Source organism: Lytechinus pictus, chromosome 18, assembly GCF_037042905.1.
Source record: "Lytechinus pictus isolate F3 Inbred chromosome 18, Lp3.0, whole genome shotgun sequence".
Classification (NCBI taxonomy): Eukaryota; Metazoa; Echinodermata; class Echinoidea; order Temnopleuroida; family Toxopneustidae; genus Lytechinus; species Lytechinus pictus.
The window spans coordinates 10,790,235-10,809,251 of NC_087262.1; the positions used below are offsets into that span (position 1 = coordinate 10,790,235).

Below are 19,017 nucleotides of genomic sequence, written 5' to 3' on the forward strand. Positions count from 1 at the left end.
GGCACACTTGTGTGAGAACGGCATATTTACATTAAAAATATTGACTATATGACTCTCGAAGGAGTGCATGGGCCTGATGTACCCCCCCCCCCCTGGATCCGCCACTGAGCTTCACACATTTTACCTATCCACTTGTTCTAACACTGTCTATATCAGGGGTTCTCAAACTTTTTTTGTGAAGGGCCAGATGAGACTCCAAGTATACCTGAAAGGGCCAGGGTGAAGTGGATACTTAGAAAAAAATGTGCGCGAAGCGCAAAGACCCTATTGCGGCCGGGGTCCTAGATGCTCTCTTGTGCAATCTGGCCGTTGTCTTATTTTGGGAGCATTTAATCCAACAAATTTATAACAGTTTCATATGGAACGCAGGCAAAATTAGAAAAGATTTCAAAATACAGCGAGAGTCAATATTGATAACAAAATTGTAGTACTTTGTTAAAAGGAATCTAGATTGTATACCTTTACATACCTGGTATTGGGGAGTTAGATAATGTCTTAATTGAAGTATCAATATTTTTTGTAGTCAAAGTAGAATGAATAATAGAGCATGTCTGTTGTAGACTTTCACAAGGATGTCAGTCTCCTATAGTCACTTTCAATATGGGAAAAGTGACAGTCTGTCAGCAACAAGTTGCTTGAACCTTGACACAAAAGGTGTAATTGCCAGACGAAGGCACTGGTGCAAAATTAATGTTCACTGGTCAAGCAGGGGCCGCGGAAGCGGGGGGGGGGGGGGGGCTTCACCCAAAACCATGTGTACAAAAACGTAAAAATTACCATATGATTGTGATTTTTTGCATGGCCAGCCCCCCCCCCCCCCCCACTTTCAAAACCGTTCCGCGGCCCCTGTCAAGGTACTTCGGTATGAATTAATTCTTTAAAATGTTCATTGTGGAAAATGCACTTTCGCACCTGTATGTAGATCCAAACATGGTGAGAACAGCGCTCTAGTCATCTAATAATTAGAAAGTAGATCGAACAGACAGCTGCTCCACTAAACTTTGTTTAAATGTCAAATTAATTTGACTGCCATTACTTTTATTACGGTTAGGTCTACAACTATACACAATGTAATCATATTGAGCTATGTTTCATATTGTGACTTAATTAAAAGTGATTAAAAAAAACCCAGCAGAGTCTCGCGGGCCGGATTGAGAAGCTTCGCGGGCCGTAGTTGAACTGTTTATGAACCAATTTTTTTTCTTTGACATTGTGCAAAAGGTTTAATCGGGGTTGTCAATTTTTTTTCTTCAAAAAATTATATTTTAGTTCATTTTTTCTGTATGATTCTTGCCAAAAAAAATGAGTAATCAGTCCGCTTCTCACTAGTTGTCTACTACAGACTATGCCTGTGCCTCTCGATCCGTCTTCCACCCGAGTCTAATATAAATTCCTCTGTTCACCCTTCTCTCATACCATCTTCTTTTCCCTCTTACTTATTTCTGTATTCTCTTTCATCTTATCTCATAATCTCTTCTCTATAAAGTCTAATTATTTTTCTTTTAGGTGCTTCTCCCTATAGTCTTGAGGACGCAATGATGATGACTTTTAAAATCCTGTCATATATATACTTCTTCATCATTATGACATGATTTTAAAAGTCATCATCATTGCGTCCTCAAGACTACTTCTCTCCCCCCCCCCCCTTTCTCTCCCTTTCTCTCTAATCATATTTTATGAATGTGAGTCAATGGTAGACTTGTTCTTACTGTGGGTCGATGTTTTGGAAAGAAGTGGTCGCATTGCATTGTGAGGACGAAGTAACATATTGTTTGGAACCGAGACACGTGGGTGCTAGCTTAGGTTGACTTTGTGATACTGTCGTGTCGTAAAACCCACTATTTCTGCCTTTCAAAGTAAATTGGCGTAAGTGCACAAGGTTAGTATGGTTCGAAATAAATATCCCCATTTATAATTAATATTCATTTTGTTAACAGTCTTCCCAAATTTTTTATTAAAGATAAAACATTTGAGCATTGCTCCGGCCTGCGGATACGGTAATTCCATTCTGCTCGGACCGGCCCGAGCGGGGAGCTTCCCACTCCCAAACACGGAGGCTCCTCGCGGTGAGTTCGCTAGCTATCGCCGTTCGGCGGGTCCGGTGCTAATGCAGTTTCGCACCTGCCGACTTTGACTTTGTCTTTGAGAGAATTTCCCCACCAATAGATAGGGACAATGATTTTCCTGTTTCTAAAAATTGCCTCTTCCGGTTTAGAAAAATCTTAAACATTTCAAATTCTGTTTCAGCAGGACAAAACGTAACCCAGGGAGGGAGCCCAGGCATGCCAGGGCAGGAGCTAGGAGCATGAGGAGCTTACCGTGTATTTGACCATAGTCACCGGACTAGGGTGATTTATGGTCTAAATATTTCTCCAAATTAATTGTGAAAACAGAAAGTATACAATTGAATTACCACGATTATATGGATGAAGGTCTAAGTACGAGTGGCAGTTTCCTGACATCTGGGCACAAACTGGAACCTAAAAAAAACGGAAAAGTTCTCTCCTACCCCCGTCTCGATCGGCCATTTTTGTTAAAAATCGTAACAAAATGGCCGATCGAGACTGGGGTAGAGGAGAGAACTTTTCGTTTTTTTTGAGGTTCCAGTCTGTGCCCAGATGTCAGGAAACTGCCACTCGTTAGACCTTCATCCATATAATCGTGGTAGGTATACTTTCTGTTTTCACAATTCATTTGGAGAAATATTTAGACCATAAATCACCCTAGTTCGGTGACTATGGTCAAATACACGGTAAGCTCCTAGGCTCCCGCCCGTGCAGCGGGCGGGAGCTTCCTGGGTTAGACGAAACGGAAATTCTGTTTTTGTGTATATGGAAAATTGACGATTCCGTTAAACGGAATTGCCAATGGCAATGACTAAATTAGTAATGAGTCGCGAGGTCAAAATTTGTATCTGCCACTGTACTAACATTGCTTTAAAATCAATTTTAATTGAAGAGATTCGAGTAGATCTACAAAAACTATTATTATTAAGAAAAATCATTAGACCCTAACTGAGATTTTATTGCTGATTTGGGGAATTTTTGGACATAGGTTTGACTTTGAGCAGTCAACGACTTTCGCCTAATTGCCATTTTGGATTTGTGGAATACCGCGATCATGATAATAAGACCGAAGTCCGAACGCAGACATGGCAGAGCCAGAGGGCAGCAACATGGCCGTGTTTCTGCCTTAATACTGGCTTTATGCTGTCGTGAGTGTAAACTAATTTCGAGTGCAGTCACGATGTGTGGATTGTCATGATTGTTGTAGCGAAGTAAGATAATAATAATGATTGATAGGCATTTATATAGCGCCATCTATCTAGAAATAATCTATTCATACTCATACTCGTACTGTCATAGGCGCATTGTTTATTAATATTACCTCGTCCTCGGCTTTACTCCTTTTTAGGCTTTAGATCGTGTGTTTTTCCAGTTGATATTTGTATTTCGTTGAGAATTTGGGAGTAATTTCTGTTGCTATTCTGTGCATTTAGAGAAAAAATATGTTTTCCGTGATTTTTCGTTTGAAAAGCCATTTTCCGTTTCAAAAGGTTGATTCCGTGAATTACGTCCGTTTTCCGCAATAGCGGAAAGTCATTGTTAACAATAACATATTTCATATAGCAAGTCTCTCAATCACATTTTAAGATAATATATACCCACCACTTTACCGAATGTCGGGAACGGTTATATTTCGGGCCTTTCGGCTTCGATCTCGATGTCATATGACATTTGCGAACAATTACTGGTGGGAAGTTCTCTCGAAGTTGGTTCGAAACTTAATTAGCGCCGCGGGGCCGGCGTTGAATTTGATCCGGGCTGTAGTGTAATTCATAGTTAACTTCGTGATGCTGAATTTTCTGATCGATCATACACAGTAATCAATGCAATCCATTGTAATCAGCCCATGGTTGATCATCTTGCTAAACCAGAAAAAAAGGAAGAAGACTAGCTCTAGACTCTAGTCTAAAATTATTTTTAATGTGTCATTGTGTGTGTGTGTTGGCCCCATTTTCAATGCGTTGCTGCAGATATCTGTTCCGTGATGCAGTATGGCAGGGTGAAAGAATCCTCTATTCCCCCCTCCGAGGTCCTGTGTCGTAACCAGCTAGCGCTATATTTCGCCCATTAACACTAATATTTTAACAGAAATTCTTTTCACCATTTCTTTTGCAAAATGCTACATCAAAGGGTTTTTTAAGATCAGCAAGGAAAATGTGCTGATGGCATGATTAACGCTTTCATCTTGGCTATTTGTCATGGAAAGCAGCCATGTAGTACTCGGCTTGGCCAGGATGGTTTCAATTGGCTCGCTGGTATGGTGATCGGCCAAAAAGTCGTGCAAATTGTTTTCCTATTTATAGTACTGATGATTAATGTTTCTGTGTGTCTTTATGTTTTTAGTCTGCACCAAATTTTTTTGTCTGTACATTCTTATCAAGACTTGGGATGTTAGTCCAGGATAGGCCCCATAGAAACTTGACCAAACCTCGTTTTTTTATATATACAATATTTTTTGATGGTTTCTTGTCAATTCGAGGGTGCTGATTACGAATCTGGATGATGCCACTCTTGTAACCTTGAGCATTTTCCGCAAATTGGCAAAATCCAATATGGCCGCCAAAATATGCAAATTACCCATGAAAATCATAAAATTTTCCGCACATGGGCTATGAAATCGTGTGGCAGGAGTGAAATACTTTCTGAAAAAATAATTTTTTACAAAATATTTATTTTCCTGATATTCAAAATGGCCGCCATATGCCATTGTATAAAGGTACTCTATTATGTACAATATTAGTAGGGAAAACTAATTTTCACAAAAATGAGCACTAAACCGCAAAAAATCGATGTATGAACGAAGTAATATATGCAAATCATCATTACTAACGAGATATATCATTTATTATGTCATATATGGGAACATTGCTGTATTTTGATATGTAAAATAGCTGCCACTGGCCAAAATAGTATTATGTACAATGGCTATGGCCGGGGCCAAAAAAATGACAAGAGTGATCACTAAAATGCATATTATTAAGATAAACGAGTGGACTACTGACTAAAAACATCATTGTTAATAGCCATTTATGTGATAAATGCTTTATTTTGAAATTCAAAATGGCCGCCATAGGCCCTATATTTATAATGTACAATGCGAATGGAGAAACTAATTTTCACACGAGTAAGAAACATAAAATGCATGTAATATACGAGTAAAGTATTGTCTGACAACATGTTTTATAGCAAGACATATCATTTCTTTAGTCATGCATGAGATAAATGCTGTATTATGAAATTCAAAATGGTCCCTTTAGGTCCTAACAGTATTATCTACAATGTGAATGGGACATATAATTTTGTAAGAATTTGGATTTGCTTGACTATGACATCCATATAATCCTGTTGTATGAGTAAAATGTTATTTGAAAACACATATTTTCTTTAATTATAGCATTTCTTCTGCCATATAGGTGATAAATACTGTATTTTGACATTCAAAATAACCTCTACAAGCCCTAACTAAATTATGTAACATGCGAATAGGGAAAATGCATATAACTGTGATGTACGAGTAAAAATATTGTCTTAAACATGATTTCTAACTAAATACATCACATATTGGTCGTGGAAGTAATAAATGCTGTACTTTGATATCCAAAATGGCTGCCATAGGTCCCAAAAGTATTGTGTACATTGTAACATGGGACATATAATTTTGACGGAATTTGGCTTTGCTTGACTCTAAATATTGCATATAATTGTGAGTTGTGATGTAAGGGTGAAATATTGTCTAAAACCATGGTTTCTAACAAGATATATCATAATGTTGTGTAATTAAGGTGATAAATGCTGCATTTTTAAATTAAAAATGGCCACCATAGGCCCTTATCGTATAATATACAATTTGAGTGGAGACAAATAATGTTCACAAAAAGGGCATATGGCAGTCATTTTGAATATTGAAATACAGTATTTATCACCTAAATTACATAAGATATGATATATATTTTGCTATAAATCATGTTTTCAAACAATATTTCACTCATACATCACCATTTGGCCAAGCAAACCCAAATTCTGTTGAAATAATTTGTTCCCATTCACATTGTGCATAATACCGTAAGGGCCTGTAGCGGCCATTTTGACTTTCCAATAACAGTATTTATCACCTAACTGGCAGAATAAATTATATATCTTAATAGAAATTATGCTTTCAGACAATATTTTACTCATAGATCACTATTACGTGCATTTATGGTGCTCACTCCTGTGAATATTGGTTTCCCACTTTGCACTGTACATAATAGGTTAATGTCTATATGGCGGCCATTTTGAAAGTCAAAATACAGTATTTAACACAAACTTGAAACCTGAATGATGTATTTCGTTAGAAAATACGTTTTTAGACAGTATCCCATTGATTTATCACATGTATATGCATTTTAGTGCTCACTCTTGTGATTTCTTTGCTCCTCTTTCTCATTGTGCATAGCACTTTTAGGGCCTTTGGCAGCCATTTTGAATATCAATATACAACATTCATCATATACATGGCATATTAATAATATATTTCGTTAATAATTATGTTTTAGTCAGTATTCCACTCGTTTAATCTTAATGATATGCAATTTAGTGATCACTCTTGTGATTTGTTTTGGCCCCCATTGCCATTGTACGCAATACTGTTTGGGCCAGTGGCGGCTATTTTAGATATCAAAATACAGCAATGTTCCCAACTATGACATAATAAATGATATATCTCGTTAGTAATGAAGATTTGCATATATTACTTCGTTCATACATCGCGATGTTTTGCAGTTTGGTGCTCATTTTTGTGAAAATTAGTTTTCCCTATTCATATTGTACATAATAGAGTATACAAGGGCCTATGGCGGCCATTTTGAATATCAGGAAAATAAATATTTTGTAAACAAATATTTTTTCTGAGAGTATTTCACTCCTGCCACACAATTTCATGCATTTCATAGCCAGTGTGCGGACAATTTTATGATTTTCATGGGTAATTTGCATATTTTGGCGGCCATATTGGATCTTGCCAATTTGCGGAAAATGCTCAAGGTTACAAGAGTGGCATCATTCAGATTCGTAATCAGCACCCTCGAATTGACAAGAAACCATGAAAAAATATTGTATATATAAAAAAACAAGGTTATGCCTCTTCTATCCTGGACTATCTCATTCATTTTTTCAGGGTTTTAGTACAGGCAGAAAATCATGGCAGAGTTTTTGCAATTACTGTATGCTCTCAATGGTTTTGGATGAAAAGTGCACTAAAGAAATGAAACTTAAAAAAAAAAGCAAGATAAAAAAAATGATTGTAGGCTACATCTGATAATATTGAGCTTCTTGTCCTCTTTGTATCATGTGTGCCAGTATGGTCATACAGTTCTGCTGACAATTTAGCAATACGTGCTCCTATAGTAAGTATGCAGGCCCACACAGTAACTATAACAATGATTGTATAGTGTAAAGTGTAATGTGTTGGAATCTTGGTATTGACGAACCTGTACCTAGACAGAAAAATTTGGTGATGCAAGATTTTTCAAATGGTTGGGCTCAGAAGAATTTACTTGTCTCACATTTTCACAACTAACAAAAAATTCTTGTCTGTGCAGTCTATTTTGTTTACACCTTGTATCACATTTGTACACTACTATTTTTTGATGAGCTTTGCTTTTGATATTCATCAGAAGCCTATTTTCTTTTTTTTCATTTTTATGTCTAGATGTCTTGGAGAGGAGGTGGAGGACGAGGAGGAGGGGGACGAGGAGGTTTCCGAGGTGGTGGTGGTCGTGGTGGAGGCAGAGGGGGAGGATTCCGTGGAGGCAGAGGAAGGGGAGGAGGAGGTGGAAACTTTTATCAGGGTCCACCTGAATATGTCACAGGTAAAACTTTGTCCCTGAAAATTGTTTAATCAGATTATTGACAAAAATAAAGATAAAGTTAGAACCACAGTTTTCTGTGTCAGTGTCATGCATTTGAATTTTAATTTCACAGATTTTCTGGTTCTTCATTTGAAATTACAAAATATTTCCAATTTTTTAGATATTTCTTGTTTTTTTCCTCTTTTAGTACTTAAACATTTAGTTTCTAGGCCTGGGCACTTCAGCAAAAAGTTTTGCAATCAATTGCAAAATTCAAACAATGGTTCTAATTGATCAGTCTTGGAGGTGACTTGTTTGTGCAATTGCTAATTTGATTGGCCATTTCCTAAAACCATGTTCAAAACTGATTTTAGATGGGGGGGGGGGGTATTATTGGTTTGTAAATTTAGGGGGAATCTTCAAAGAAACTTTTTCAAAATGTTGTGGTACATGACAATCATGTTACTTCAGTCATTTGAAAGATGATATTTAAAAAAAACTCGAGGATGACTATCCTAATCCTATAAAATCTACATTTGCTTTCCAACTTACTTTGCATTTACTTGGTAAAAAAATCCAGCTGAAATTGTCAGGTTGACCATTTTGTTTCTAGTCCCCATAAATCTTTTTTGGTGTCCAGTCAGTGCATGTGAGTCTTGGCAGCATTGCATCAGGTTATTCTAGTTATAATGTTGATTAAGAAAACTTGAGAAAATACCTGCGAAAGTGTAATTTGATATCCTTCCCAATCACTTTTTTGGCAGTTTCATTTGCAACTTTAAGAACTTAACTTGACTTGAATGTGTTTTCCTTTCTTTACCTTTTTCAACCTTTTTTTTTCAGAGGTTGGCTCCTACATGCACCCATGCCAGGATGACTTGGTGGTACATGGCAGCATTGAAAAGATTCCATACTTCAATGCACCCATCTTCCTGGAAAACAAGCAGCAGATCGGCAAAGTAGATGAAATTTTTGGACATCTTACAGACTACGTATCCTTTCCAAAATAATTTTGATCCTTGTTGTAAAATGGTGATGTTCAGATTGGGCCTAATATTACAGAAGTGCTTGTACACTATATCTAGATGTTGAAATATATTCTATAGAATTTTTTATTTATCAAATGAAAACAATATTTTTTTTTATTGCATAAAAACCATGATAACATTGTCATCATCACCATCAGATTATTTAGCTTTTAAACTACATCTTGTGCTAATCATAATTCCAAGACCAATTTGCTTCAGTGGGACTGAGAACAAGAGCATAAGTGTCTTAGAATCAGATAAAGAAACGTTATTATACTTTATTTCCTTAATCACTCTTTTGCAACAGTTCTTCTCTATCAAATTATCAGAAAATATGTCAGCATCGTCATTTAGTAAAGATCAAAAGGTAAGTCATTTGTTTGTAGATAATAGATAAAGATAATGCAGTACCTTGGTAATATTAATTTCTCTTCCCGATGTACCTTCTGAAACATTGGTAATTAATAAATTTCAATATCATTGCAAAATTGTACAGATATGTGCCCCTTATAAGGTTAGCGATTAATCACTAAATTAATCAGCCTATGAAGATCATTGTTGCATGTGCATTTTTCCCAGTAGACTGACAAGGAATCAGTCAGAATTGTTCTTTCAAATAAGTGATTAATCGCTAACCTTCGTGTTACGGAGCCCAGATGTCATTTTCCACAGCGAGCACTGCATTTCCACGCATTAGATGGGTCGGGTGATCTTTCTGGAGTATGATCCTCTTTTGTTATAACCTTTAAATGTTCACTGGTACCCAAAAGAAGCCATGTGGTTCATTTGTGACTCTGCACTATATTATTCTTATGCCAATAAGGCGAGTATACTCGATAAACAAGGTTTTAAAGGAAAATGAAACTCTTGGAGCAAGTTAGCTTTTGTGAAAGCAGAAAAATCAAAGAATAAGATCAACAAAAGTTTGAGTAAAATAGGACTAGCAATAGAAGAGTTATGAGCATTTGAATGTCGAGATCACTAATGCTATGGAGATCCTCCCATTGGCAATGCGACCAAGATCTATGATGTCACAGATGAACAACTCTCCCCTTTTGGACACTGAAAATGTACCCCAAAACATCTCTTTTTGCTCATTCTAATTATATGACAAACGATTCATCAATGATATAATGTTGTGAAACCTCTGTACTTGTCCTCTCATAAAGAGAACACCTCACCTTGTGATAGACTCTATAAAAGTGAGAATATAAGTGAAATAAGTACTAGAGTAATGAGGGAGTTGTACGTTTGTGACATCACAGATCTTGGTCGCATTGCCAATGGGAGGATCTACATGGCATTAGTGATCTCAATATTCAAATGCTCATAACTTTCTTATTATTCATTCAATCTTCCTCAAACTTTCAACAATATGTTTCTTTGATTTTTCTCTTTGATATGGATTAAGCTGGTTTCAAGGGTTTCATTCTCCTTTAAAGAGGAGGACCAAAAAGCTTGTGGATCTTTATTTTCCATGTGGGTACAATGCGGACAATGATGATGGAGAATCCTATTTTACTTTTCATTTGCTTTTATGAATGTTTCTGTGATTCACTCCCCCCCCCCCCCATTCCATTAATTTAAATTCATATTTCTGTAATCTCATTCTTAATAGTTAATACTTAATAGACACCAGACATAATGGTTCAGTTGCAGTCTTCGCGCGTCATAAGCGCAAGGTCAGAGTCGTACTAAAGACTTACAAAAATAGGACCTCTTGCCTTATTGCTGGGCACTCGGCATTTAGGTTGGAGAATGGTAATAAATTGTATTGTGCAGGACCTGTTGGTAGAGCAGTTTTATAACTGAAGTGGCTACCCTGGGTAAATCATTAAACATTATTAAAGGGCCCAGCCACTGACAAATCATGGGGAAATTGAATCAATACGAAATTTGCAAAAGGCCAAATTGACTTGCATAATATAATCCGTCCGTCATGAGCGCCGGACTAATGCGATAAAAGTTCGGACAGCAGGAATTTGACCGAAATCGTGATGGTTATTTACTTCGGATCATCGCAGTTCCAGTTTCCAACTATCCCAATTCCTAGACTCATAGCAAGTCTCTTGATTGCTAAACCAAAATAAATAACCTCTGTGAAGTTACGTTTCAAAATGAAAACATGCAGTTTACTTCTGGTTGGTTAGTCTACTAACTATTGCTCTCCTATAGACCTCCCAGACATGCCGGCGTCTATTACATAACACCCCCAGGCATGCAGCCGAGTGAAAGACTTGAATCCCTTATCTGTTCTGAGATTAGCCTTGATTTCCCCATGATTTGTCAATGAAATGTCGCTTTAACTAATCATCTTTTTTCTCACTCTCTCTCTTTTCCATAGTTCTTCATTGATCCAATGAAGCTGCTCCCCTTACAGAGGTTCCTTCCCCAGCCCGCTGGAGGCAGAGTCCAGAAGAGGGGCGGTGGACGAGGTGGAAGAGGAGGGCGTGGCGGTGGTAGAGGTGGTGGTGGATTCAGAGGTATTAAAAGTCTTCACTTCTCCAGTTTACAGTCGTTTATTAAATTTGGCGCATATACTTTCCCTTCATATGCTGTTGTTTGTAGCTACTCACGATTGATAGTGCTATCACCAGTGATGATGGGTAGCATGGCTTAGATTGAGTGCCACTTGCGATCTGTCACCACTCAAGACACTGAGTTTTTTTTTTTTTTTTTTTGGGGGGGGCTCTTTTTTGCAACCCTCTGCCTAAATCTGCATGTTGTAGTGAATGGGGATTTTCTTAGGCCCTTGCGAGCATTTGAGGGGCTAAATCGCCCCGAGCCCCCATGTAATTTTTTCCCCTGGTCTGTATTATATACAACTTAATCTATGTTTTAGAAAGATAATTTCATTTTGTTTACCAATACCAGGATTCAAAATAATTGATATTGATAAAGGAGAATACAAAGTAACACTGTCATAACAGTCAAATAAATCATAACTTTACCTATATTGAGAGTGTGGATGCAAGACTACAACGTATCTGTATTTTCTAGTCTTGTAAAAGTGCAAGCCAAGTTTTTTTTGTATGTAATGTCAAAGCCATTCTTTTAGTCATGTTACATTAAAGGCCAAGTCCACCCCAGAAAATTGTTGATTTGAATCGATAGAGAAAAATAAAACAAACATAACGCTGCAAATTTCATCAAAATCGGATGTAAAATAAGAAAGTTATGACGTTTTTAAGTTTCGCTTATTTTTCACAAAACAGTTAAACGCACAACTCAGCGATATGCAAATGAGAGAGTCGATGATGTCCATCACTCACTATTTCTTTTGTTTTTTATTGTTTGAATTATACAAGTTTTCAATTTTTACAGATTTGACAATAAGGCCCAACTTGACTTAACCATAAACTGTTAAAATAATGGTAATTCCACATGTTCAGGGAGTAATAAAATTTTGCTTCACATGACAATGGGGAGAAAATTAGAATTTTTCATATTTCATATAATAAAATACAAAAGAAATAGTGAGTGGGTGACGTCATCAGTCTGCCAATTTGCATACCGTCCAGGATGTGTATATAACTGTTTTTGTGAAATTAAGCGCAAGTTTAAAATGTCATAACTTTCTTATTTTACATCCGATTTTGATGAAATTTTCAGCGTTTTGCTTGTTGGATTTTTCTCCTTTTATTCAAATTAACTTTTTGGTGGGGTGGACTTGTCCTTTAAAGGGTTGCTCCGGGCTGAAAATAATATGATATAAACAGATAAAGAAAAATCAGACAAAAAAACACTAAAATTTTGATCAAAATCGGACAAGGAATAACAATGTTATGGCATTTTTAAGATTTGCATTATTCCGGTGAAACAGTTCTAGGCATGTTTTCATTAATATTCAATGAGCAAATTGATGTCATATCCCCACTTGTTCTTTTGTATTTCACTATATGAAATTAGGTTTATTCAAATTTTGTCTACCAAGAACTGAAAAAGTTGGATTGACGACTGATTTAATGCATTAGATATTCATTGCTGCAACTTATAAAGGAGACACATGTATGAAAAAATGAAACAATTATGATTTCATGTAATAACGTAAGAAAAAGGAAAGTGTGGATGCGACATCATTAGCCCACCTAATGAATATTCATGATGACGTGCATATAACTATTTAAAGAAAATATTGCTGAACTTTAAAATTCAATAACTTCGTTATTTGTTATCCGATTTTGATGAAATTTTCAGCATTTTGCTCAGTGAATTTTACTCTATTTATTTAGATATAAAATATTTTAAGCCCAGAGCATCCCTTTAACTTGGAGAAGTGATCCCTGTCTTGTACTCCTGCTAACCATAATTTCCTTACCGACTTTTTTTTGGCGACAGGTGGTCGTGGTGGTGGATTTGGCCGGGGAGGAGGAGGTGGATTTAGAGGAGGACGAGGCGGTGGTGGCTTCAGCAGAGGAGGGGGACGAGGAGGAGGTTTTAGTAGGGGAGGAGGCGGTTCCAGAGGTAAGAGCATATAAAGGGGGATATAATCTGTTATGTTTGTCTACTTTCTTTCATTTCGATGTAACTTGATGTCCTTCAGATTATCCAACTGGCAATTTTACAAAATGAACAATTATTTGGTATAAATGAAGAGGCTTTAATAGGAGGAAATTATAATTTGTTTACAAATTTAAAAAAAAAAGAATATATGTAGTCCCATTTTTTTAATTTTTTGTTTGGTTTGGATTCTCCTAAAGAACTCACTTAAGACAATTTGGGGGGCAATTATGAACCTTTTTTTGCATTTTTGAACTCTTTAAGTCCTTACTTTTACCACATATCCTAGACACGGGTATTAAGTAGGACCTTATGCTCTTTCAAAATCAAATCAAAGGACAGCGATTTTCCGTTTAAAAATTGGCCTTTCCCATATCAGAAAATCTTAAATTCCGTTATAGCATGTCTGAAAACGGAATTTCTGTTTCCCCATGGACTTTGTGTACATGAAAAATTGACAATTCTGTTTACATAGAAACAGGGTTGGGCGGTAAATACCGGTAGCGGTAATTACCAGTGGTAAATACCGTCCGGTAAATAAGATGGTCGTCCGGTAAATATGGAAAAAACGGGAAATATGATTTATAATTCTTTTTTTTCAAAAATTTTAGTTGTTTTTAACCTCAACAAATGAAAAAAGTGTTCTGAAATAATTAGAATCACAAAACTCATAGTAGAAACACACAAACAGATAAAATCCATACTGCATACATGTACATACCCAAACACACATAGGATCTAAGTCCACACATACGCACACAAACTCAAATTATGTTCCTGGAAATTGAATAATCATATTAAAACATAAACAAATATTTATCTCGGGGTTTAACTTTTTACATGCCATTGTATCTCATTACAATATGATTTTTGTTTTTAAGTGTGAATAAAGCTCTGTATTCTACTGTATGTAAGGAGTTTTAGTGTTTACATGTATCAGTGTGTACATGTACTAGTGGTTGCTGGTTTTGAATTTTGATAATGCTTACAGAAAAAGATCTTTTTGTAGCCTGAACAAGGCAAAAGCAATTTTGTGTCTCGCCCACTTATGAAAATAACCAGAAATATCGTGATTTTCGAGGGCACGCAAGAGAATTATATTGAACTTCATTGTGAAATGACTGGGATGGTATAACACTTGTCATAAGAGCCTTGCACATAAACTTTAATGTTGACCTGAAAATGACCTTTGACCATACCATGTGACCTCCGACTGCAGCATAACATGCAGCTCGCTTAAGTACACCTACCATCCAAGTTTTGTTGAAAAGTAACTAACGGTTGCGGAGTTAGATGTCATAAGAGAGTCTTGCATGTAAACTTGAACGTTGACCTCAAAATGACCTTTGACGTCAACGTTAAAGTTTACATGCAAGACTTTCTTTTGACATCAAACTCCACAACCGTAAGTCGCTTTTCAACCAAACTTGGATGGTAGATGGACTTGGGGGACCTGCATGTTATGCTGCAGTCTGAGGTCATATGGTAAGGTCAAAGGTCATTTTCAGGTCAACGTTAAAGTTTACATGCAAGACTCTTATGACACCGAACTCCGCAACCGTAAGTCGCTTTTCAACCAAACTTGAATGGTAGATGGACTTGGGGGACCTGCATGTTATGCTGCAGTCGGAGGTCACATGATAAGGTCAAAGGTCATTTTGAGGTCAACGTTAAAGTTTACATGCAAGACTCTCTTATGACACCGAACTCCGCAACCGTAAGTCGCTTTTCAACCAAACTTGAATGGTAGATGGACTTGGGGGACCTGCATGTTATGCTGCAGTCAGAGGTCACATGATAAGGTCAAAGATCATTTTCAGGTAAAAATTTAAGTTTATGTGCAAGGCTCTTATGACAAGTGTTATTCCATCCCAGTCATTTCACAATGAAGTTTTGATATAATTCTCTTGCGTGCCCTTGCAAATCACAATATTTCTGGTTATTTTCAAAAGTGGGCGAGACACAAAATTGCTTTTGCCTTGTTAATGTTGCAATTCTTTTAATATAACTTTTACAAGTTTAACAAACAAAGCAAACACAAAAATTAAAAAGCATAACTTATACAAATGTACACAAAAGTGGAAAGAGGTGTCAAAAGTTTTTTCCTTTAAGAAATATAAAATGAATACAATAACAACATAATTGACATACTTTAGCTACTGAATGTTTCATGGGAAATGTAAAATAAATAACTTGTGCAGTTTGTCATATTCATATTGATTGAAAGCAATTGTAAACAAATCGATCTTTGAGAAAATTAGGTGTATTTATTTGGGATCTTTTTAGTATTTTATTGTATTTTTCAGCATTTCATGATAACAGACATAGATAACACACAAACAAGCAAACACACACACACACACACACTCACACAAATGGTAAACACCAGATCAACCATACTCACCACCTTTGTTTTTATGTTCAAAATTTGACAATCCCTATAGAAAAGTGAGTGGAAAATTATATTTCCCGGTATTTCCCGGTGAAAAGTGGTAAATACCGGAAAAAAGCGGTAAATACCGCTTATTTCCCGGCGTCCGGAAAATAAGCCTCCGGAGCGGGAAATATGCCAACCCTGCATAGAAAATCAATACACATTTAGTAGCGATGTCACAATACTCGCGTTGTTCAAACTAAAATCTGCCACTGTACTAATAATGCTTTAGAATCCACTCTAATCAAAGAGATACAAGCACACAAATTATTTTAAGAAACATTTAACATGAATACATCTACACCTTTCACATTATCATTATCTCAGGGTTGAATGATATTTTATCGATGATTTTGGGACTTTATGGACATCGTTTCCAGCAGTTGACGGCTTTCGCCTATCCACCATTTGGATTTGAGGGGTACCGCTATCATGAGATTCCGCGATCACGGAACATCACTGTCCCTACAAATCAATGTGAACCATTGCCTTAAGACCTCGGTCCCGTAGCACAAATGTTAGCGATTAATCGTACTCTTGATTTTGATGAGTGATTGTGCATTCTAGTCAATGCAATCAATCTTAAAAAAGTTTTCTATAATCATTGCTAAGCTTTGTGTTATGGGCCCCTGGAGTCAGAAGTAATAGTATACGGCGTTGCCCCATGTGTTTTGGTGACAGGACATACGTTCCTGCGACGATTTTTCCGGGTTATGTTATGTTTAGCGTTAGATTTATGGTAGGGTATCACAGGTTGAACTTTGTCATTTGATCAGTGTGTGAAATTTATAGCAGATCACTTGTCATTGGAGCAAATGTCATGGATGGAACCAATATATCTCTTGTATTTTTGGTTTGTCATTTCTACAGGATTCCGAGGCGGAAGGTGATGACCAAGGATCTGGGTTTTTTTTTCCAGCTGGAGAATTTTTATTTTTTCGACAACAACCACCACTGTCATCATTACATCACATTGGAGACAGGGACAATGCTTCATCAAAATGCCTCCTGCAGTCTCTGTCTCGAGCAAAAATTATTATCAGGGACAATAGACGATTGCTGTACTGTGCAACACAAACCCGTCTGACATAGTAGGGAGTGTTTTAGACTGTGTGTATGAGAACAGCATCCATGTCTTCTGTAACAGATCATAGTTCATATGTTTGAACATAGTTGAGTGGCCCCATTGACTACAGATTGCACTCGATACGTATTGCCATGGGAAGTCACATGGAAAACGTTACATGGGGCTCTGGGCGATATTGCTCCTGAAAATCTCCATTGCAATGTTGAAGCTTATCCAATGTTGCAGATTTAGGCAGTAGGTGGTGAATAGTGGCCCCAGAAAATAAAAAATATTAATTTTTCACATGTTCTGAAAACAAGCGCAATACCTTAGAATGACCCCACTACACTGTAATAAGGGGGGTATTGAATTATGGCTAAAATCAATTTCAAGCATCTGTGTACCATTGAAAGAAAGAAGGAAAAATTGTTTATCTTTCTTGAAATTGATTACAGCTTTTCTTACCCACCCCCTTCCCTATTTCTATTTCTTTTTTTACCATTATGGATGTGAATAATTCATATGATGAATGTCCAAAAATGGAAAGGTCCATAATTATCTGAACCTTGATGTTAATTGTCCAGTAGTGGTTGTATTGTAAATATGTGTATATACCAGTACATTATTCTGAGGGGGGGAGTAATACATTGAAAAATCTGGCTTCTAACAAGATATATGATCACCAAGTCATAGGCCCATATTCTGAACTCAAGATTTATTTCAAACTATAGTCTTACATTTTTGACTTTGTGTTACAGATTTTCTCATGAAATTGGTGTTTACTGCAACTTCTTTCATTCATCTTTAATGTTATGAATGATCCCGGTTGTGATTTTGTGAAATGCATGTACAAATGCTACAATTTGTCTTTTCTTTTTATCCCCTTCTCCCTGCAAGTAAATTAATTAAGATAACTTTTTATTGATGCTTTGCAGGCTTTTACCTTTATAGTTTATTGATATAGTTCCTTCATTATTTTAATTGATAGACCTTGTGCATGTGATGTCATAATATCATAGCGCCCTCCCTCAGAGGATATAGGAATATGCGTAAAAGGAGTTGTCAGAGATCCGCCAGGTGCAGATCACCAACGCATGCAGGGCTATGGCTTCAGCCTCTAAGATGGCGGTGCAATGATGTCAATGCATAAGGTCTTATGTTTTATGGAGATTTACTTTCGTGAAAGTTGTTAGCACTGACAAGTTGTTATCTGACATTTACTATGGTAACAGTCAGACACTTGTGTGCTTTTCATCTAATCTAAACCTAGGAAAATTATCAGATAATTTATGAAGATGAAAGTCTCACAAATCTTAATCATATAGTTACTTTAATTTCATGTCATGTTATGACAACATGCATTATTATTTATTCATATTAAAAAATTATGTCTAATGTAGGCCTTGTAGTATAATTCAATTTGATATTTCTTATCAAATGTTTGTCTCAAGATAGCTTTTAGAAAAAGTCACATACCTCTTCTTGAATTATGTACAAAATTTTAAAACTGTTTTTAATAAAAAACATTTGAATCAAGTTTGCTTCATATCGAGTTATAAATTAATCTGTTACTTCTTGTTTTAAAGTACAAATAGTCAATGGTTTTGCTTTCTACTGAAAGCATTTTGCATCCAACTTGTGAACTTCAGATTTGATAATGATTAGATCAAGTTGGATCAAATATTTAAAGATTGTTATCCTGGAGTAAACCTTTTTTTTAATGGGAGAAACTTATTCCTGAAGTTTGGGCAAAAAAATCAAAGGTAATTACAAGCAGAGTTATGAATATTTAAAAATGTGATTTTTTACACAACATATGAACATTCAAGGACAAAAAAGAATACAAAAGGAAAAATCCAACAAGCTTAACACCTAAAAGTTTGTCACAATTGGATGTAGAATAAGAGAGTTATGACATTTTTAATTTCGCTTAATTTCACAAAACAGTGATATGTACATCCCGGTCGGTAGGCAAATGAGGGGACTGATGACATCACTCACTCGCTTTTTCTTTTGTATTCTATTATATAAAATATGAAATATTCTAATTTCTCCTCATTGTCAAGTGAAACAAAGTTTTATTTCTCCCTGAACA

At 36.2% G+C, this 19,017-nt stretch overlaps 1 protein-coding gene across 2 annotated transcripts; it reads left to right on the forward strand.

Annotated features, from left to right (window-relative positions):
* The first annotated feature begins 1,543 nt into the window (after window positions 1-1,543).
* Window positions 1,544-18,458, forward strand: LOC129281290 (H/ACA ribonucleoprotein complex subunit 1-like). 2 transcript variants are annotated; one of them, XM_064113267.1, is made up of 7 exons: window positions 1,544-1,879; window positions 7,756-7,915; window positions 8,738-8,886; window positions 9,230-9,289; window positions 11,267-11,405; window positions 13,261-13,386; window positions 16,727-18,458. In XM_064113267.1, exons 2-7 carry the CDS (start codon window positions 7,756-7,758, stop codon window positions 16,744-16,746), a joined length of 654 nt encoding a protein of 217 aa, XP_063969337.1. In that variant the 5' UTR covers window positions 1,544-1,879; the 3' UTR covers window positions 16,747-18,458. The 2 variants fall into 2 exon arrangements, with proteins under 2 accessions (XP_063969337.1, XP_063969338.1); XM_064113268.1 differs by having other exon boundaries at window positions 1,776-1,866.
* The last annotated feature ends 559 nt before the right edge of the window (window positions 18,459-19,017 follow it).

Coding starts and splice junctions, on each gene's coding strand:
- LOC129281290 (XM_064113267.1), top strand. CDS start 7,756: ATGTCTTGGAGAGGAGGTGGAGGACGAGGAGGAGGGGGACGAGGAGGT. Junction 7,916..8,737: donor TCCACCTGAATATGTCACAG/GTAAAACTTTGT, acceptor TTTTTTTTTCAG/AGGTTGGCTCCTACATGCAC. Junction 13,387..16,726: donor GGGAGGAGGCGGTTCCAGAG/GTAAGAGCATAT, acceptor TCATTTCTACAG/GATTCCGAGGCGGAAGGTGA.